This window comes from Gossypium hirsutum, chromosome D11, assembly GCF_007990345.1.
Source record: "Gossypium hirsutum isolate 1008001.06 chromosome D11, Gossypium_hirsutum_v2.1, whole genome shotgun sequence".
Lineage (NCBI taxonomy): Eukaryota > Viridiplantae > Streptophyta > Magnoliopsida > Malvales > Malvaceae > Gossypium > Gossypium hirsutum.
The window spans coordinates 11,255,425-11,278,195 of NC_053447.1; the positions used below are offsets into that span (position 1 = coordinate 11,255,425).

A 22,771-nucleotide genomic window follows, 5' to 3' on the forward strand; every position below is an offset into this window, starting at 1 on the left:
TAGTAAACATGGATTAAATCTATAATTTTGCACATAATTCAAATTTTCAAAATTCGAAAAATACCAATACTAAATTTGATAATAAAATATTAAATTCACAATTTACACAAAATACAAAGTTGATAATAAAATTTTACCTTTCAAAAACATCTTTCCAATTCACATTTCCAAACCACTACTAAAGCAGCCCTTAATTCATGAATTTTTTTGGGACAATTTTAGGGTGAAAAGAGAAGGTTAAAACTACTAGTTGTAGATCCAAGTTTAATCTTGTGTCACAAATTGCAAATAAAAGTCCATATGGAATGCATACAAAATGTCTTATAGAGACTTCTTGGTGGCCCAGTGACATACTTTAATAAAACTAGAGTTACTATGGTGAATATTTGTAAATCTTAAAGGATAAGATTATATAAAATTTAAATCTTTTAAACTCTTATCTTGTAGATAAGTTTTGATCTCGATTATCATTATAATTTAAATTGTATTATTGGATCTAAGGAAACTCAACTATAAATAGAAACATTTCCCCTTATTTATAATTATTTCATTCAAAGTTATTGAATATATTTAAGATCGTGCTCAATTTTCTTGTGACTTTTCTATTTGATTTGTTCTTTATTGTATTTTGAATTTTGCTTCTGCTTTATTTAGTGCCTTAAATTTTCTCTCTTTCGACTAACTTTAATATATTTGAAGCAAAGCGAAAGGATCTTAGGGCAATTTATTGTGAAAAGAGAAGTACTTTGTTAACTCTAGCATTAGCCCAACAGAAGCACTTGCTTAGATCCACATAAACTCGTGTGCAAGGAGTCATAAAAGCCAGAGTCGATGTCCGGGAGATTTATTATTTATTGGGAAAGGATTAGACCTAAAATATTGTCAGGCAAATCATCTTCCATATTCATCTTCTTCCGGCAGATTCTAAACATAAGCAAGCACCTTGCACTAGCACTAAAATGGGGGGAACTATCAACCTTTTTAGATCCGGAAAGCTCACAGTAAAACTAAAACTCTTAAAAAGGGACAAGAAACATTAAAGCTACAAAGATGGCAAGCAAATAAATGTCAAAAATAAAAAATAAAAAACTCCATCCCACATCTATCATAAAGATACACTATAATAATAATTGTTTCAATAGGGAAAAGACTAGGAGAAGCTCTTTTCCTCTTAACCATTATATCTTTTTATCGCTGTGTCTCTGAGAAGAGTATATAGGCCATCTTAAGATGACGAGTCGTTGGTGGTGGTGGTGGTGCTGCCGACCTTGTGATCACCAAAGATACGTTGTCGGAAGTCCGAAACCATTAGAGGGAGACCCTTTCGGAGGGAGACCTTGGGTTGCCAACCAAGTAACTCTTTGGCTCTTGAGATATCAGGCTTCCTCTTGTGTGGGTCATCTTCTGTGTTCGGCCTGAACTCTATCTTCGCATTTGGGTCTATTGTTTCTTGTACCACCTATAATGTAATACACATGGAGAATTCTCAGTACTGTATAACACAGTATTCATTTCATGCCACATTGAAGCTCGTAACTAAATATCCGACCATCGTCTTTATCAGCAACACATTTGTTATTAGTTTTTCCAAGCTTCCACAGAATGTAGTGAATATTGTTCTTACCTCAGCAAGCTCAAGCATGGTGAATTCGCCCGGGTTTCCAAGATTAAAAGGTCCAACATGTTCTCCTTCCATTAAACGCATGAGACCCTCCACCTGTTTCAACCCAAATTATTTTTACAGACATGAAATTTCAAGGATCCAAAACAAGTACAAAAGCATGTGGCCATAAGTGTACAAAACAAGTTCTGGTCCAGCTTTCAAGCCGAAGTAAATTAACCATTTTGGTCCCAATTTTAACCAAATAATGCCGGACCCACAGCAGAGAACAGTTCAGATCTATAACATATACCCCAGAGGGAGGACAGTGTTGATATTAGACAAAAAAAAAATTTGAGCATACACCCCCAGGCCCACAGATACAGCTACACGAGGAAAAAGCCTACCCCAAATAAGAAAACATAGTACACCCAAGATGCAAAGTTCCAATACCAAAGTTATTCTAAACTGCTGACCAAACATATAAAATAATGCAGTAAAGAAAATAAAAAATTCTCAATATTGTCACTCAAGATGCCGTTAAAGGAAGCAGGGCGATACCAACATTTCATGCAAGTACGATTCATTCAATATAGGCTCCAAAGAACTAAAAGTTCCATTGAAAATGAAAAGACAATGAAGCATGCTTCAAACCAAACTGTGGAACAAATAAAATTTGCTGGTCCACAAGGGACTTGAATTTGGTACAAGTCACATGGTGTATGTTTTCCTCAAATGGTTTTTACACTCCCTAAATGAAAAATTCAGGAGCAAGGTAACATTTCCCATCCTCAAATATCTTATCTTAAACTCTCCTTTTTTTTACCATGTAATGTCAACATGTACTTTTGAAACCATGTGCAGGGCCTAGTTTTCCAGTTTTTCACTTGAGATTGCAGATTTATACCAGCTAAGAAACATATAGGTTAAATAAATAAATACTAATATGGAAAAGTAAACTAGTGCCATACCACCAACATTATAATATATAAAGAAGGCAAAATATTTCCAACCAAAACAATAATTAAACATCAATTACCAGATCAGAAACATATTGGAAACTCCTTGTCTGCTTCCCATCACCATACACAGTCAAAGGCTCCTTCCTTAAAGCCTGCATTCATTATTTAATTATCAACATAAACATCTTGATTCGACCAATCGAGCAATGTCTTTTCTAGAAAAACGAAAGAGTACCTGAGCAACAAAGTTGCTAACAACACGACCATCATCGATGCACATACGAGGTCCGTAAGTATTGAAAATTCTGGCGATCCTAACCTGAAACACCAAATTTTATGAATTACTCCAATAATAGAGATCATGCAATCCACTAGTAATTTAAAAGTTTGGTGCTATGTCGGAAAAAATAAATTATCTAATCTGCGAATTGTGGAGTAGTACAGTAATTGCTCTTAATAAATGCAAAATGTAGGTTAACTAACCTCAACTCCGGCCCCTCTGTGATAGTCCATTGTCAACGTCTCGGCAGTACGCTTTCCCTCATCGTAGCAGCTTCGGACACCTGTCGTCGTACATTCAAAAAATATTTATTTGGTGGGGCTCCAAAAAAATAGACTCTAAAATGCAAATAATTCAAAAAAGCTTTTCCAGAATTTAAGCAGAGACAAACGCCAAAACAACAACAAACACAACACCAAACAAATCTAATTTGACACTAAACTCCAAACTCAGAATCCAAATTTACAGTCACAACCTCAGCACCACTCCCATGTTGTCGGTTTTCATTTCTCACCGATCCAAAAAGAAAAAGTTGCTTTTTTTTTTCTCGCCGTTCCAAAACCCCCAAAAAAAAAACATTTTTTGTGTAAAGTGATGTGATATTAGATATGCAAAACGTGTAATTGTGTGGTAGGATAAAAAGTAAAATATGTTGGGCATACTACCATTAATCACGGGTTTCGCGTGAAATGTTCGACAAGATCTAAAAAAAATTGCCCAAAAATATAAGACAACAAATGTGTATAGTAAACCCGACTCTCAGTTCCAACCCGACCGCAGATTTAATGGTACTACAGTCAAAAAGGGATAAAAAAAAACTAACCGATGGGATTAACGTTGCCCCAGTAAGTTTCTTTCTGAGGATGTTGTAGAGGATCTCCATATACTTCACTGGTACTGGTTAATAAGAACCTGGCACCAACTCTTTTTGCCAGCCCTAACATGTTCAGTGTTCCCACCACATTTGTCTTGTAAAAAACACATTCGAATTAAGGGGAAAAAAAGCCAAGTATAAACCATAAACAAATAATGCAAAAACATAAAGGATTTTGTAAAGTAATAAATTATTGATTAAAATTAAATGATAAAAAGGATATGATAGTTTTGACGGGGTTAAATTTGTAATGGACTGGAGAAGCAGGACAAGCGAGATGGTAGATCTGGTCAACTTCCAAGAGTAAAGGTTCAACGACGTCGTGGCGGATAAGCTCGAAGTTGGGGTTCCCGAAATGGTGCATGACGTTCTCCTTCCTTCCGGTGAAGAAATTATCGACCACGATCACGCTGTCTCCTCTCGCTATCAGACGGTCCACGAGGTGCGACCCCACGAACCCAGCTCCACCCGTTACGACGATTCTCAACCCCTTCCGCTTCAGCCCCAACGGAATCTTACCGGTTGGATTGCCCGACCCGAACCCGAGCCGGTGTGCATAGGAGAACTTGTTTTGGGTCTCGATGGGGAAGTAGGGGATAGAATCGAGGAGCGGGGTGGTGGAGTGGAGGTGGGGGCCGTGCGCAGCACGCGAGGCCGGGAAGACGGTGAAGACCAGAGTAGCTACGGCAATGCCGACGAGCACAAAGAGGAGGCGCTGCTCCCGGAGCATGTACCGGACCGCGCGCGTGACAGAGGCCCATGGTTTAACCGGTTTAGGTGAATAGGAATCTGAAGCAAGCTGAGTCTCATGGCCTCTGTATATGAGCTCCGATCCCATCCCTCTTCGGCTTCAAAAACTAAACAAAAAACTATAAGATCAAATAAAAAGGAGAAATTCAAAAGAATTCACTGAAGCGCCGCGAGCCTGAGTCCCCAACGTGTTGAGGCAGAGGTGATGAGAGTGGAACGGGGACGAGGGGAGGGGAGGGGAGGGGAAGGGAAGGGGGGAGATGTAAGAATAAAAGGAGATTAAATATAAATAAAGGGATTGGGAAAAGTTGATATGACAAAAGTATCCCTTTGATGATTTCTTTTTTTTGTTTTTTTGGTTTGAAAAGTAAATTATTGTGATGGAAAAATAAATTGAATTTCATGGGTTTTAATCCGACGCGACATATTAAAATTGAATTTCTTTGATATATACTAAATTTTAAGAAAATAATTTTATTTACTTCAAAATAAAAAATAAAAAAAATATAATTTTATTAGTTTCAAAATAAAACAATAATATTCATGCTAATTAAAGATTTCATTCATTATTTTATCCTAATCCAAGTATAAATGAAATATAAAAAGGGTGTCTACAAAGTAAATGTCTGTGGATTGAAGCATAACATTTTTTACCGTATTACTATGTCTAAAATTAAATATTAACATGTCACGTGGATTTAGCCTAAAAATACTACGCATCATGTTACCTTACTTATGGGTTGACTTGGAAGTCTTTGAATGGTTGAATCACTTTTTCTATTTTATTTTTTGTAGATGTATAGAATAATCAACAAAACTTCTCCCTAACGCTCTTCAGAATAAACTCGTTAAGAGGGTAAAATGCGCTAGATTTGTATTTTCCATATTATAGGAATATATTAAATGTTAGGAAGCAATTATGAAAATAATTATTTATAAATAAATTAAAAACACTAAACTTGTATCTTAAATTTATTTATAATAATTACAATTAATTTTTAATTATATTTAAATAAAATTATCAATATTTATTTATAAATTTTTATTTTTTTATTTAATTTAATGATGATATGTTATATTATTTTTCATTAATGATGGACGATAAATCAAATATTATTACCTAAAATATATATGTAAAGGATTTTGATTTTGAACAAATTCATTTGTTTCCAGTAGCAAACCAAACCTGTTTCTATTGCCACACCCAAATCCGTAAAAGCCTTTTAAACTTTAAAGTGAAGTTAAAGCTTGGAATGGATTACTTTGTAAATTCCCTAAACTCTTAGGTCCATTTTTTTTTTGTTAATTCAGATTATAACTTTCTTTTTCTAAATTAGTAATTTTTATTTTTATGATATATTATAAAAAATTACATTGTTAGTTCATTTATGGAAATCTAATAAAAAACTTTCCCATTATATACATATATTTCTAATATAGTAGAATATGCAAAAACACCACAAGGGCTAATTAAGAAGACGATAAAAGCGCATATATGCACTCAAAACCAAATTTGGTGTGTTGACACCATTTTTGATGAAAACGGGGTCGACTTGGGTTTTGATGAAAACGAAAAAAACGGGAGTCGCCACCAATCCTTTTTGGGGTGTGATTGGGTCACCTTGGAAAGAGGTTGTTTTTAATAAATAATTTGATCTTATTAAAACAACGGTTTTGGTCTACGAAATTTAGGAAACGGGTTCGGGAGTCGGTTACGTACGAGGAAGGGTTAGCACCCTCGTAACGCCCAGAAATTGGTACCTAGTTGATTATCTAATGTCTTGATGTCGAAAATTGAGAACTTGAAAGAATTAAAAAAAATACGATCCTAGCATTAAAGTTTTGGAAAAAGAAGTATATTTCACGTTAATCGAGAAAGAGAATCATATCCAGTAAGTTAGAATACAATGTCTCAAACTCCCGATACGCGAATAAAAAATGCTTATTTAAAAGATATTTTAGCCATCTCGGATTTAAAATGAGATCACGACCAGTAAGTTAGGACGCGACTCTTTTTAAGATCCCGGGATCATTTAAAATTTGAGCTTGAAAAGATTCGTGCATTTAGATTTATCGAGAAAAACGAAACCCAGTAAGTTAGGGCACGATTTTCTCGATTCCAAACACGAAATGCTATTTTTTGAAAAAATAAATTTTGTTATATCGAGTAAAAATAAAGCACAAAATCATAGTGAAAGCAAATTACATTATTTATGCATAGCAAGATCATAATGAACATGAAAATATAAAAACGATGCAAACAATAGCAATTAATTTGAACGATCAAATTTATAACATACAAAATAACACAATATAAAAAAACGAATAAATTTAAATCATCCATTCAAAATAATGACAAAAATGAAATAAATAAATAGCAAATACAATTAAGTATAAAAAGATATATATAGACATGAGCTAAAATATGTGTATACATGAATTAATAAAATATATAAAGTATATTTTAATAAAATAAATTAATATACGTATATATAAAAACATGTACATATATATAGATGTATAAAACTAATGGAATACGAAAATAAAGAAATACATATAAAAAGTAAGTGTATACATATTGTAAAGTAAAAGAAAAAAATATATATGTACAAATTAAAGTTTTAAAATATGAAAATATACATATGTATACAAATAAATACGTTAATTTATATACATGTTAAAAATATATTGAAAAGGTGTATGTATGTGGATTTTAAAAATATATAAAAAAGTATATTTTAAACTATAAAGATTATATATAAATATGTATATATTTATAAGAATGAAAACATGTATATAGATCTATAGATATGTACATAAGTTATAAAATGTATGAAAATATATAAGTATATATATATTATAAGAATAATGCATGTATGTCATACAAATATATGCATATATATATATACGTACCAAAGGTTTAAATAAAATAAATAAAAATAAATAGGAAGAAATAATAATAATAATGATAATAATAATAATAATAATAAATTTATTAAGAAAATATAAAAAAAGTAAAAAGGACTAAACTAAAGATCTAAACGAAATTCGGGGTCAAAACATAAATAAATTAAAGCGGAGGGACTATTCTGAATGCGCATAGAAAAAGCGGGGGACTGGATGGGAAATAACCCTTGTCGATTAAACGACACAGTTCCAACGAAGTCAATGCGCATAGTCCAGGGACCGAACTGAAACAGAAGCAGAAATTGATGCCAAAATTGCAAATATAAAAAGAAGACCGCATTAAAAAGATAAGAAATGCTGAGGGACCAAGGCAGGAATTATCCCAGGAGTCAAAAACGCGCGGGTCAGAGCTCAATACGGCGCCGTTTTGGAGTTACTGATCAGACTCCAAACGGCGTCGTTTCACATCATACAATAGCCCCCCCCAAAACCTAATCTGGTAGCCTACACTCATCCTTTAACAAAAGAAAAAAAGAAACAAAGAAAACAGAGAGCCAAATGCTCTCTCCTCCGCGCCGTTCCGACAACAGGCTGCTCGAGAGCCCCCCCTCGCCTTCGCCTATTCAACTCCGACTTACCAGGAGGAGAAGAAGGCTTCATCGGCTCCGTAACTTAAACAATGATGGCGTTCAAACGGCCCTCGACCTTAGCCCGTTCTCCGATGGCGACGAGGAGGGCCAAGATCGCGACCACAAGGTAATCTCCCTCCCTTTTAAACTTTGTTTTTTTGTTCTTTTTCTAAGATGAATCAAAATCAAAACCGAAAAGAAAACCCAAAAAAAAGAAAAAGAAAAACGGAAGAAACCAGTGAGCCTTTCGAAAATCACCTTTTTTTTTATTGATTTCCTGTTTTTGATACAATATGCGCCTTCTTTTTTTTTAGATTCCAGAAAATGGCCTTTTATACCCAAGATAAAACGAAACCAATATTACAATCAAAAAAATTTTTTTATCTGCTGTTGTTTTCTATTTTTGCGTTTTTTTGTGTCCTCTGTTGCTTTGTGTTGCAGGTGTTGATGAAGCTAGTAGGTGCGGATGGGACGCGACAAATGATGGTGGCGTAGAGGGTCAAGGGTGCGGGGTACGGCGACGGCGCCAGAAGGCCGAAGGTCTAAAGACCATAGATGCGGCGCTAGGGTTTCTTTTCTGAAACCCTAGCTTAGCTTTGAGGGGGTTGGGCTAGTTGGGTCTTGTTTTGGGCTCCGGGTTAGGCTAGGTCTAGGTGGGTTTGGAATTGGGCCAAGGCAAATTGGGTAATGGAATTAGGGCAAAATTGGGCTGTACAGCTGCCCCTCTTTGCTCGTTATCATGTAACGAGAATGGAGCAAAGACTGAAAAAGACCAATTTTGCCCGGTCTCGCCGAGTCTTGACTTCTTGATGCTTTTCTTCTTCAAGTAGCCCCATTCCAGTTCACTGTGTCTTGTCGCTTCGATCTACTGCACTTCAGGGAGATCTGACTTGTAGCTTCAATCTTCTTTTGCAGCAACTTTATGGGGACGAGATTTGTGGTTTTATTCTATTCCACTGCATCTTCAGGGAAATAAGACCTGATGCGATCTACTCTGCTGTAACCTCAGAGAGATAAGATCCTTTATTTTAATCCGCTCCACTGTAACTTCAGGGAGATAGGATAGTGTCTTCAATCTGCTCCGCTGTAATCTCAGGGAGATAAGATTTCTGGCCTCGATCTGCTCCACTGTAACCTCAGGGAGATAAGATCTGAAATTTTTAGTCTGTTCCACTGTAATCTCAGGGAAATAAGACCTGGTGCGATCTGCTCTACTGTAACTTCAGAGAGATAAGATCCTTTAATCCGCTCCACTGTAACTTCAGGGAGATAGGATTACTATATTCAATCTGCTCCGCTGTAATCTCAGGGAGATAAGATCTGCAATTCTTTGGTCTGTTCCACCGTAATCTCAGGGGAATAAGACCTTTTATAATGACCCTAATTATGCTTAATGATTAAGATGACATTATCAAAATGAAACAAATGCTCCTAACTAGATGTGTATGAATGACATGCAAAATGTCATGAAAACGATTCCTTAATGCTTAGGTTATCATCACACAAAAGCTTATTAAGGCTTTATCACTGACGCGCTACACCGCCTTCTTGCTCGGTTAGCATATCCAAAGAAACACTTAATCTGATTGCCCCCCACTGTGCACGTCAAAGTTCAATCCACTGGGACATAAAATTTGTACCATCAATCTCCCATTGTAAACCAAGGGTGGAAAGGTATGGCTTTTCTCAATCTCCTCCTATCGCAATTCAATGACATTGAATGTGAAACTCTTTGGTCCTTTACCTCATCCCCAAGGTGTCATACCAAATGCTCATGCACAAATGCAAAATTTTCTTCTCATAGAAGACCTTTTCTTCTTGTCTGGTAAACATCGTTTTTTGGTTCATTGAAGCTTTGCCACCAACACGACATCTTGTCATTTCGTTCAATCAATGTTTAGACAACAAAATCTGAAAAGGTAGTCTTTAACTTAGACTCTTCCTTTTTAGATACCTCCAACCTTTAAAATTGGCGCGTTCTAAACAATAGTCCTGTTTCAGGTTCCTATATTATTTAGAACTTTTCAGAGTAATATGCAAAACCTCCGTTGTGAACGTTTTATTAGTCCATTAATCATTATTCCAATGCAACATGTTTGCAAAAAGGTCATAATAATAGATAAAAATAAAGTTGGTTCTGATCATAACTCAAATAAAACATCAAAGATGGCGAAAGAAAGGTAACAAAGAAGTGGATTGAGAATGTGGATTTTCACAAAAGGAAAGGAAGAAAGAATGTATTTTCAAGAATACACATAAGAACTAGGTGCCTCAGTTATCGCAGATTGAGTTTCTCTGTACAAACTTTCCGAAGACCCTTCTGAGTTTGACAGGTGTTCAGGAGATCTGCAATTGCTTCAAGATGTTGCATATCCTTTCTTGTTGGTTCAAGTAAAGGAAGATCATCATATCCCCCCCGATCAAAATTTGATCCGCTCCAGTCCTGATGTTCCAATCCTGCCCAATACTTGAGTCGCCCTTTTCGGGTTTTCGACTCAAGCCCTCTTTGGTCTCAAAGTGCCCTTTACGGGCTTTCACCTTAGCCTCTCCAAAGTCCCTTTTTTTTTTTTTTTTAGGAAGCAAAGCGCCCTTCACGGGTTTTCACTTTGGTTCCGCTTTCTTTCAAGTGAAGTATTTCTTGACGGAATCTGCGTTTACAGGATTTGGTAGACTTTTGCCATCCATCTCGCATAGGATCAAAGCTCCACCGGAAAAGGCCTTCTTTACAACATAAGGGCCTTCCCAATTTGGCATCCATTTTCCTCTAAAATCTTTTTGCATAGGAAGAATCTTTTTTAGTACCAAGTCCCCTTCACGAAATTCTCGGGGGCGAACCCTTTTATTATAGGCTCGCATCATTCGTTTCTGGTACATTTGCCCATGGTGAATAGCTCTTAGCCTCTTTTCTTCTATTAGGTTCAACTGATCGTACCGAGATTGGATCCAATCGGCTTCATCCAACTGTAGCTCCGATAACACCCGTAGAGAAGGGATTTCGACTTCAATGGGTAATACTGCCTCCATTCCATAAACCAGAGAAAAAGGCGTTGCCCCAGTAGAAGTTCTAACAGATGTTCGATAGGCAAGGAGAGCAAATGATAATTTCTCATGCCAATCCTTGTAGGTTTCAGTCATTTTCCCCACAATCCTTTTAATGTTTTTATTGGCCGCCTCCACTGCACCATTCATTTTTGGACGATACGGCGATGAGTTATGATGCTTGATTTTAAATTTGCTACAAACTTCAGCTATTGTGCTATTATTCAAGTTCATCGCATTGTCAGATATGATCCTCTCAGGCATTCCATATCGACAAATAATCTCCTTCTTCAAGAATTTGCTGACTACTGCTTTCGTGACATTTGCATATGAAGCAGCCTCCACCCACTTGGTAAAGTAATCAATTACTACGAAGATGAAGCGATGCCCATTAGAAGCCTTTGGTGATATTGGCCCAATAACATCCATACCCCACATGGAAAACGGCCAAGGAGAGGTCATGACGTGAAGAGGTGAAGGGGGCGCGTGTATTTTGTCTCCGTAAATTTGGCATTTGTGGCATTTCCTGGCATGATCAATGCAATCTCCTTCCATGGTGGGCCAATAGTACCCAAATCTCATGATCTGTCTGGCCATCGTGAAACCACTGGCGTGCGTCCCACAAATACCCTCATGGACTTCTTCCAAAATTTTCTTGGCTTTCACAGCATCCACACACCTTAACAGTACTTGATCCTTCCTTCTTTTATATAACACTTCTCCATCTAAGACATATTCAATGGCTATCTTTCTCAGAGTTCTTTTGTCATTCTCTGTCGCTTGATCAGGGTATTCCCGATTCTTCACATATTGTAGGATACTCTGATACCAAGGACAATCATCTTTTCCCTCCTCCTCAATATTGCAGCAATTAGCCGGGGTCTCAGAGATACTCATCTGAACAGGCCTCATTGCCTCAAGTCTATTCACCTGAATCATCGAAGCTAGAGTAGCTAAAGCATCAGCCATTTGGTTTTCCTCCCGTGGGAGGTAATAGAAGGTGATATCGTCAAACTCCTCAGCCAATTCAAGAACTAGTTTTCTATAACCGATTAGCTTAGGATCTCTAGTCTCCCACTCCCCTTTGAGTTGGTATATCACCAACGCTGAATCCCCGTATACTCTCAATACTTTAATGTTCCGTTCAATGGCTGCACGAATGCCCATAATACATGCTTCATATTCTGCCATGTTATTTGTACAATCGAAGTCCAGCTTGCTAGCAACAGGATAATGATCTCCACTTGGGGATACCAAAACTGCCCCAACTCCGTTACCCGTAGCATTTGAAACTCCATCAAAATTTAGCCTCCATACATGGTCCATTTGAGGATTTTCTTCAGTATTTGCCACATACATCAAGTCCTCATTTGGAAAATTGAAGTTCAAAGATTCATAGTCCTCCAAGGCTCTACTAGCTAGGAAATCGGCTATTGCACTTCCCTTTATGGCCTTCTGACTGACATATACTATATCAAATTCTGAGAGCAAGATCTGCCATCTAGCCATTCTCCCGTTCAAAGCAGTCGATTCCATCATATACTTTAAAGGATCTAACTTTGAAATCAGCCAAGTCGTGTGATACAACATATACTGCCTCAGTCTTCGGGTCGCCCAGATTAGAGCACAACACAACTTCTCAATTGATGAGTACCTCATTTCGCAATCGGTAAATTTCTTACTGAGGTAGTATATTGCCCTTTCTTTCTTTCCCGTCTCATCATGTTGGCCCAATACGCATCCCATGGAATTCTCCAACACTGTTAGATACAATATCAATGGCCTATCTGGACTTGGAGGTGATAAGACTGGGGTATTAGCCAAGTACTGCTTTATCTTATCGAAAGCCTTCTGACACTCTTCATCCCATTCACCCGGATTATGTTTCTTTAAGAGCCGGAATACTGGATCACATTTCTCTGTCAGTTGTGAGATGAACCGAGCAATGTAATTCAGCCTCCCTAGGAAACCTCGAACCTCCTTCTGAGTGCGCGGGGGAGGCAAATCTCGTATTGCCTTTACTTTTCTGGGTCAACCTCGATCCCCTTTTTGCTAACTATGAAGCCTAATAACTTCCCTGATCTGGCTCCAAACGTGCATTTGGCCGGGTTAAGCTTGAGCTGGAATTTCTTTAATCTCAAAAATAACCTTTTCAAGACCTGAATATGCTCTTCTTCCGTTCTAGACTTCGCGATCATATCGTCAACATAGACTTCGATCTCCTTGTGCATCATGTCGTGAAACAAAGTCACCATAGCTCTTTGATACGTTGCTCCCGCATTCTTCAATCCGAAGGGCATTACCTTGTAACAGAATGTTCCCCATAAGGTAATGAATGTGGTTTTTCTCATGTCTCCAGGATGCATCTTTATTTGATTGTATCCAGAGAAACCATCCATGAAAGAAAACAATGAATAGCCTGCCGTGTTATCTACCAAAGTATCAATGTGAGACAGTGGAAAGTTGTCTTTGGACTAGCCTTGTTCAAATCCCTATAATCCACACACATTCGTACCTTTCCATCTTTTTTGGGAACAGGGACGATGTTGGCTACCCAATCCGAATACTTGACCTCTTGTAAGAAACCAGCGTCGAATTGTCTTTTGACTTCTTCTCTTATTTTCAACACAATGTCAGGTCTCATTCTCCTGAGCTTCTGTTGAACGGGTTTACAATCCTCCTTTATGGGCAGACGATGCACCACAATGTTAGTACTTAGCCCAGGCATATCTTGGTACGACCACGCGAAAACATCCTTGAATTCTCGGAGCAAATTAATGAGGTCTTGCCTTGTCTTTGCGGTGATTTCAGTTCCAATCTTCACCTCTTTCCATCCTCTAGGCTCACTATTTCTAATGATTCCCTATGAGGTAGGATATGCTTATCCTCTTGTTCCACCATTCTTAACAAGTCCGGAGATGCATCATAATCTTCGTCATTTTCAAAGTCGCAGGATTCCCCTAAACACACTTCTTGCTCAAAAATAGGCTCCGCGTTTGAGGCAGCGTCACTCATGTCATTGATATCTGAAGACCTATGAGAGCATGTCAAAGAATATACCAGGAATATAAATTTACGAATATGTTTGTGCAAAAGAATTGCAAATGAAAGAATTATTTGTAAGACAATCAACCGAATGAAAAATATAAAAGGAAAAAAATGACTGATTGAGATGAACGTAGACACGTATTTCATTAAAATAATGATATTTAGGCCCAATGCCTATTTCACAAAAGATTTCATATCGTTCCTAGGCCAACAAACAACAGGAATGTTTTGAGCATTACTCTGAATAAGCCCTAAAGACTACAGGGATTTCTTCAGCAGTCCAATTGTTTAGCTCGCTTCCAGGCTCATAAGGGCAGATCTCCAACAAAGCCCTCCTTTCCGTTGCTTCTATGGCGTTGGTATAAACATCTTCCAACATTCCTCCCATGCCGCTACCGGACACTCCACATTCAGAATGAATAAATCCTCCCGACACAAAAGATGTAGATATGTGGGGAAAGGTTAAAGGCTCACACTTAGCTTCATGTCCATTCAAACGCCCCTCCTTCTCTCTTGTCTCTTCTCTACTTCTTTCTTCTTCTGTTTCACGTCTGGCCTGTACCCTAAACCAAATCTATCAAACTTTTCCTTCGGCATTGGTGCCTCAATCCTTCCCTGAAGATATTTTCCCAATCCTTTCCCGGGTAAGGCTCCTCTTCCTACCATCAATCGCAATCCCATCTCAGTGGTCCTGGATATTTTCGGTACTGGAATTCTATTTCCCTCCGCAATAAACATCGCGTTCACGAATTCTAACGACCGAAAAGAACATTCTAGTGCCTCATCGTTGATGTCCACATAAGGTGCATCGCTAGTCATCATTGCGATAATATCCTCCTCTGCATCTATTGTTACCAAACGATCCTCCGATACCAACTTCACCTTCTGATGTAATGATGAAGGTACTGCCCCTGCTGAGTGTATCCACGGTCTCCCCAATAGACAGTTGTAGGAGGGTTTAATATCCATTACCAAGAAATCCACCTCATAAGTGACTGGGCCAATCCTTAATGGCACCTCAATTCTCCCCATAACCTCCTTTTTTGTTCCATCAAATGCCCTTACTATGCTCTGGCATGCTTTCATGTGCGAACTGTCTATTGGTAATCGACTAAGAGTGGACAAAGGCAATACATTTAGTGCAGATCCATTATCAACCAAGGCCCCGGGAGTGTGTACCCTTTGCATCGGACAGTAACGTGCAGGGCTTTAGTAGAACCTCTACCTCCGGATGGTATTTCATCATCATTGAAGAAGATAAAATTGTCAGCACCAATATTGTTGATCAACCGATCCAACTTGTTTACCGAAATATCGTCAGCCACATATGTTTCGTTTAGCACCTTTAAGAGTGCATTCCGATGTACTTCTGAGTTTAAGAGTAAAGCTAATACCGAAATGCGGGCTGGCTGTTTGTGCAGTTGCTCCACAACACTGTATTCGCTGTGTTTCAAAAACTTCAAAAACTCCTTTGCCTCCTCTTCTTTTATTGGTTCATTTACCAATGGCTCAACTTCTACTGCTTTCCCTTTCCTCTGCTCTTTCTTCCAATCCTCTTCCCTGGGCGACTCTGCTTGAGCGTCATATCCTTTTCCATTGCGCGCGTAAGAACCTATTCCCTGATTTCTTTCTGCTTCTTTTCCCAAAATGGTCACATTACACCCGTAATTCCACGGCACCATTTTGTTATCTTTATAAGAGAAATTTGATGGTTTCTGGATTACAATTTTCGGCGTTACCTGAGCCCTAACCTCATTACCCTTAGGGCGTGAGATAATGACCACAGGATGATTATTTTGGAGCCTTTGTTCCCAACTCTGTCGCGCATATGCTCCTCATTTCTTTCACATCTTCATAAAACCTCATCTCCTTGTTATCCATCATGCTTTGAACCAAGGCCTTGAATCCTTCACATTCTTGATTTCATGCCCTGTTTCATGGTGAAATTCACAATAATTTCCCATCTCATGCCCTTTCTCAGAATCTGAAATAACCAACCCTCTTTTCGCCATTTCTTTCCAGACCCATTTCAATGGAGTTTTTACTTCAGCAATGTCAGTCTTGACTTCTTCTCCCGTACCTTCGCTAACCATATTCACCCCTTTATCTGCGTGATTAGGTAACGGATTCTTTGCGTTAGGTGAGTCGTCAAGTTTGACGAACCCAAATTGATAAGTCCTTCTACTACCTTCTTGAAGGCCGTACAATTTTCTATCGAGTGCCCAGAAATTCCCGCATGATAATCACATTGCGCGTTCGTATCATACCATTTTGGATACGGGGGTTGTAGAGGACTCAAGTAACGAGGAGCAACAACATGTGCATCGAATAAAGTCTGATACAACTCCTTGTATGACATCGGGATTGGCGTGAATTGGGGCTTTTCAGTAGTTTGCCTAGCTCCCGACTCTTGTCTTGAGGATCCCTGTTGATTAGCAACCACTTTCTTTGGCTGATTTACGGTAATTGACCTACCATAAGTATTCACATTATTCACTTCATTTTCTCTTTTCCTCGGGGGTGCCCTCCTATTATTTTCTCCTCCATCTATTTTTCCACTTTTAATGGCATGCTCAATCATTTCACCATTCATGATTATATCTGAGAAATTTCTTGATGCGCTTCCCAACATGTGAGTGATGAACGGGGCTTTCAAAGTATTAATAAAAAGCGTCGTCATCTCTTTTTCCAAAAGCGGTGGTTGCACCTGAACCGCCACCTCTCGCCACCTCTGCGCATATTGTCTGAAGCTTTCGTTCGATTTCTTCTCTAAATTTTGCAGAGTTATCCTGTCAGGCATCATTTCTGAGACATGATTGTATTGTCTCAAGAAAGCCTGTGCTAAATCCCTCCAAGTAGCGATTTTAGCTCGGCTCAGCTGATTGTACCACTTTGACGCCGCTCCCGTAAGACTTTCTTGAAAGCAATGTATTAATAATTGATCATTATTAATATGCCCCGTCATTCTTCTACAAAACATAGTAATATGGGATCCTGGGCAACTAGTCCCGTTGTATTTCTCGAATTCCGGCATCTTAAATTTGTAAGGGAGCACCAAGTCCGGAACCAAGCTCAGATCCTTTGCATCTGTTCCATAACTTTCGATGCTTTCTATTGCCCTAAACTTCTCTTCTATCCATTTCCATTTCTCCTCAAATTGTTTTGGAAATTCCTCCTTCGCCTTGTCCTTTTCAACCATCTCGTCTAGATCTGGGACCGCAATATTATTCGGGCTATCACCGGGATTAAAGCCCACTCCGGGTTGAAAATTCATTGGGATTGAAGCATCGCCTTGAAACTGCTGGGGTCTAACCGACACAGAGGGTCTCCGCGAATGCAGCTCGGCCTGTACTTGCGCATGTGGAGGCGTGAAACCTGGAGGATAAAGTGGTTCACCATTGTTTTCTTCTTCACTAACAATCACAGGACCTTTACCCTTATCTACTCCCTTCAATAATTGCGTCATCTTAGCCACCAGATCATTTTGGGACTCCTCCATCTTTTGCACCATGTCACGCTGAATCTTTTCTATTTGCTCTTTCATTTGCGCCTGCAACTGGTCTTGCATTTCTTTCTGAAGTCGCTCTAGCTTCTCCAACCTTTGGTCCATAATTTTTGCCTTAGCTCGGGTGCCGTAACTTTGTTGGTTTTCCAGGTTAACTGAAATGATTTTATTCAATTAGGTTTTTTTTATGGTCATTAATGCATATGATGTGATGCAATGCATGAAAAGAATGCAAAGAAAAAGAGGCACTGATTCTAATTCAACTTCGTTAGAAAACTTTACTAGATAAAGAGCTTCTTTACATAAAATAGACTACATATACGGCTTTGCCCTCACACTCAAAGCCTTAACCTTTCTAAGAAGCCAAGCTAATTCTCGGCCCCTGTCCGACTCTGACTCATACTTCAAACTTAATAGATCAGCCTGAACCGCTAGAGTCTGCAGATGATCAGCTACTTCGCGCACTTGAGCCACCGCCTCTCCCATAATATAATCTCTTTCTCTAATCTGCTCTTGAGACCGACGGAATTGTCTTTGCCACTGCTCATTATTTTCTTCCAGAAGCTCTATCCGGATTTCACTATTCTGCAATGCATTCTCTAGCTCTCCTATTTGTCCTTTTAAGTCTTCAATTTTGTCTAAGCTCGCCCTTAATTCAACCGTAGCATTACGATTACAGTACTGGTGAAGCGATCTTTCTAGTTTAGTTATCCGGACCTTCAACTCCGTCTTCTCATCTTGGCAAACTAGTAGACTCTTTCCCAAGGCGACTTCTCGAGCCCGAGTATCCTGAAATTTCTTTTCCCATTGATTAGCTCTCGTCTTTTCCTCCTGAATTTCTTGTCGCCATTGTTCTGGCGTTTTACCCAAGCCAGCAGTTCTTACCGACCTGCGCAACTTCTTGTAATCTGTCTTCAGGCTGTCTAAATCTTCTTCTGCTTTGTTCTTTCCTTTTCTCAATTTATCGGCCTCTAATCTTTGAATGTCCACATCCAGTCCTAACTGCATTTTTTCTTCCTCTAGTTGTTCTATCTTCTTCCCCAATTCTAAACTCCTTTTTTCAAATTCTTGTTTGATGATTTCCATCTCAGAAGGCAAAACTTGTAAGCGTTCCTCTAAAGATCGAGCAGTTTCTGAATTTGACGCCGGGATGTTGTCGTTGATCCTTTGATCACGCCACTGACCATACTCGGGGGTAATTATCGGACCCACGGCTAAGATCTTCATTCGACGAGTTTGGTTCCAGGCACTAGATATTTCTCGAACCTTCTTCTTGTAATTGTCCTCCCTATAGGAAAAATCACTATAAGCCAACCCCTGCGTTGCTGGTATGAATTGCCGTGATCTATACTGTCTTGATACGAGTAGAGGAGCATATCCGATAGCTCCCCATATCCCGAGCAGCGGAACCCAGTCAAAATCTCCACATCGGTACATATCTCATCGGGAATTAACCAAGGAGCCCTCCATTCAATATCTTCATCCTGGAGATTCTGGAGTATCTCTATCCATTTTCCTTCTGAAATATCATCCCGTCTTGGCGTGGCCACCAATTCTCCTAGAGGGGAGTAGTTATCAGAGAATACCCGATAGGAGACCTTTTCGACCTTCCAGAAGTGGCTATGGAACCATGCCAATAAGAGCTGTGCGCATCCAATAAACCTTCCCTCCCCTGCTTTTCGACACGCATTCAGGGATCTAAAAGTTTCAGCGAGTATTGCCGGAACCGGTGTCACCCCTTTACTAAGCCGATCAAACAAATCAGATACAGCCTCGTCTATGTGTCCTAAAGCTTTGGGGAAAACCACTAGTCCATAGATACCTAAAGCGAAGACATCGACCCTTTTCTTCAAGTCAGGATGTACAAGCACCAAATCTCGCAAACTTTTCCAAGGAACACATTTACTGTCGCCTTTCTGTTGGATCCGGGCAGCGACCCACTGCTCGCTCATCCCAGTGATGTTCATTAATTTCTTTAACAACGGAGGGACACAAGCAGCTCTGGAATAAGCCTTGTCGACTTGAATCTTTGGGCACCGAAGCAAGGTCGTATACTCCTCCACAGTAGGCGTTAAATCTACCTTCCCAAAAGTGAAACAACTGTAGGCAGGATTCCAAAACTGAGCGAGGGCTCGGAATAATACTTGTCCACTTGACACTAAGCAGATAAGGTAGGTCACCGTAATTACAATAGAACAGCTGCTTGGCCTCGACATCCCATTGTCCCAGACTTCTTTCATTTCTCGAAGGTCATTCTGGATTACACTGATACGGGTAAAATCCCACAATTCTGACATGTACCTTGGTAAGACTATCGCCTTTCTCCCGCTGTGTCGTTTCAGCCCATATTCGCACAGCCGCATTATCCTCTACTTTATCAACAAACCCCTTTTCCATGATAAGCTTTCTACTGAGAAACTGAATGTAAATCGACACCTCTTTTAGAATGAAGATGCCATGCAATCACAAACAAAGTAAATTAGCATTAAACACAGAATAAGATTAAAATAAGCGGCAAATAAATACAACACTCATTTAGGTAAGCACTAAAATTGGAGTAGCTCTACTTAGTCAGTTCCTATGGCTCATTACATGTGGTTTGGCTCTAAAGTAGGGTACCTGAACCAGCAGATTCCTCGATCCTCACCCATTATAGCTCATACGGACCAGTTCGATTCAGGGGATACATTTCCCTATGGCCATGCGAGATGAAAATCTCACGAAGACATAGGTACGGATTATCCGGAAGCGATTCACTATCCCATGCGGAGGTGAAACCTCACGAAGGCGTAGTTCTCACTCCCACTTAAAAAGGTTGACCAACGGTCATGCAATGCAATGCAGAAAGATATATAAAAATTTAAATACACAACCTGATGAAAACTATACTCAAACAAATGAAATGCAACGAGAGGATCGTAAATTTAAACCAAATTTAACTTTCGACAAAAGACAAAAATAATCAACTCGTGGCTTGACTCTCTTATTTTAATCCCCAGGGATCGCCAGCTGTGACACATTTTTGATGAAAACGGGGTCGACTTGGGTTTTGATGAAAACGAAAAAAACGGGAGTCGCCACCAATCCTTTTTGGGGTGTGATTGGGTCACCTTGGAAAGAGGTTGTTTTAATAAATAATTTGATCTTATTAAAACAACGGTTTTGGTCTACGAAATTAGGAAACGGGTTCGGGAGTCGTTACGTACGAGGAAGGTTAGCACCTCGTAACGCCCAGAAATGGTACCTAGTTGATTATCTAATGTCTTGATGTCGAAAATGAGAACTTGAAAGAATTAAAAAAAATACGATCTAGCATTAAAGTTTTGGAAAAAGAAGTATATTTCACGTTAATCGAGAAAGAGAATCATATCCAGTAAGTTAGAATACAATGTCTCAAACTCCCGATACGCGAATAAAAAAATCTTATTTAAAAGATATTTTAGCCATCTCGGATTTAAAATGAGATCACGACCAGTAATTAGGAGCGACTCTTTTAAGATCCCGGGATATTAAAATTGAGCTTGAAAGATCGTGCATTAGATTTATCGAGAAAAACGAAACCCAGTAAGTAGGGCACGATTTTCTGATCCAAACACGAAATGCTATTTTTGAAAAATAAATTTGTTATATCGAGTAAAAATAAAGACAAAATCATAGTGAAAGCAAATTACATATTTATGCATAGCAAGATCATAATGAACATGAAAATAAAACGATGCAACAATAGCAATAATTAACATCAATTTATAACATACAAAAAACACAATATAAAAAGAAAAATTTAAATACCATTCAAAATAATGAAAAAATGAAATAAATAAATAGCAAATAAATATAAAAAAATAATAGACATGAGCTAAATAGTGTATACATGAATTAAAAAATATATAAATAATTTAATAAAATAAATTAATATACGTATAATAAAACATGTCATATATATGATATAAAACTATAATAAAAATAAAAAATAATAAAAAAGTAAGTGATACATATGTAAGTAAAAAAAAATATATATTACAAATTAGTTAATATGAAAATATACATATGATACAAATAAATCTAATATATACTGTAAAAATATATTGAAAAGGTGTATGTATGTGGATTTTAAAAATATAAAAAAAGTATTTTAACTATAAGTTATATTAAATATGTATATTTAAATGAAAACATGATATAATCTATAAAGTACATAAGTTATAAATGTATGAAAATATATAAGTATATATATATTATAAGAATAATGCATGTATGTATACAAATATATGCATATTATATATATACGTACCAAAGGTTTAAATAAAAAAATAAAAATAAATAGAAGAAATAATAATAATAATGATAATAATAATAATAATAATAAATTTATTAAGAATATTAAAAAAAATAAAAAGGACTAAACTAAAGATCTAAACGAAATTCGGGGTCAAAACATAATAAATTAAAGCGGAGGGACTATTCTGAATGCCGCATAGAAAAAGCGGGGACTGGATGGGAAATAACCCTTGTCGATTAAACGACACAGTTCCAACGAAGTCCATGCGCATAGTCCAGGGACCGAACTGAAACAGAAGCAAAATCGTGCCAAAATTGCAAATATAAAAAGAGACCGCATTAAAAGATAAGAAATGCGAGGGACCAAGGCAGGAATTATCCCAGGAGTCAAAACGCGCGGTCAGAGCTCAATACGGCGCCGTTTTGGAGTTACTGATCAGACCCAAACGGCGTCGTTTCACATCATACAATAGCCCCCCCCCAAACCTAATCTTACTACACTCATCCTTTAAAAAAAAAAAAAAAAACAAAGAAAACAGAACCAAATCTTCTCCTCCGCCCTCCACAACGCCCTGAGACCCCCCTGCCTTCGCCTATTCAACTCCGACTTACCAGGAGGAGAAGAAGGCTTCATCGGCGCCGTCTTAAACAATGATGGCGTTCAAACGGCCCTCGACCTTAGCCCGTTCTCCGATGGCGACGAGGGAGGGCCAAGATCGCGACCAAAGGTAATTCCCTCCCTTTTAAACTTTTTTTTTGTTCTTTTTCTAAGATGAATAAATCAAACCGAAAAAAAACCCCAAAAAAAGAAAAAGAAAAAACGGAAGAAACCATGAGCTTTCGGAAAATCACCTTTTTTTATTGATTCCTGTTTTTGATACAATATGCGCCTATCTCTT

General features: G+C 38.2%; 1 protein-coding gene across 1 annotated transcript; it reads right to left on the reverse strand.

Annotated features, from left to right (window-relative positions):
* Positions 1–813: 813 nt before the first annotated feature.
* LOC107912372 (UDP-glucuronic acid decarboxylase 2) lies at positions 814–4,728 on the reverse strand. Its single transcript, XM_016840513.2, has 7 exons — positions 3,940–4,728; positions 3,666–3,813; positions 3,046–3,125; positions 2,798–2,881; positions 2,640–2,714; positions 1,625–1,717; positions 814–1,459 (listed from the first exon to the last, which is right to left on the reverse strand). Exons 1-7 carry the CDS (start codon positions 4,552–4,554, stop codon positions 1,226–1,228), a joined length of 1,329 nt encoding a protein of 442 aa, XP_016696002.1. The 5' UTR covers positions 4,555–4,728; the 3' UTR covers positions 814–1,225.
* Between the last annotated feature and the right edge of the window lie 18,043 nt (positions 4,729–22,771).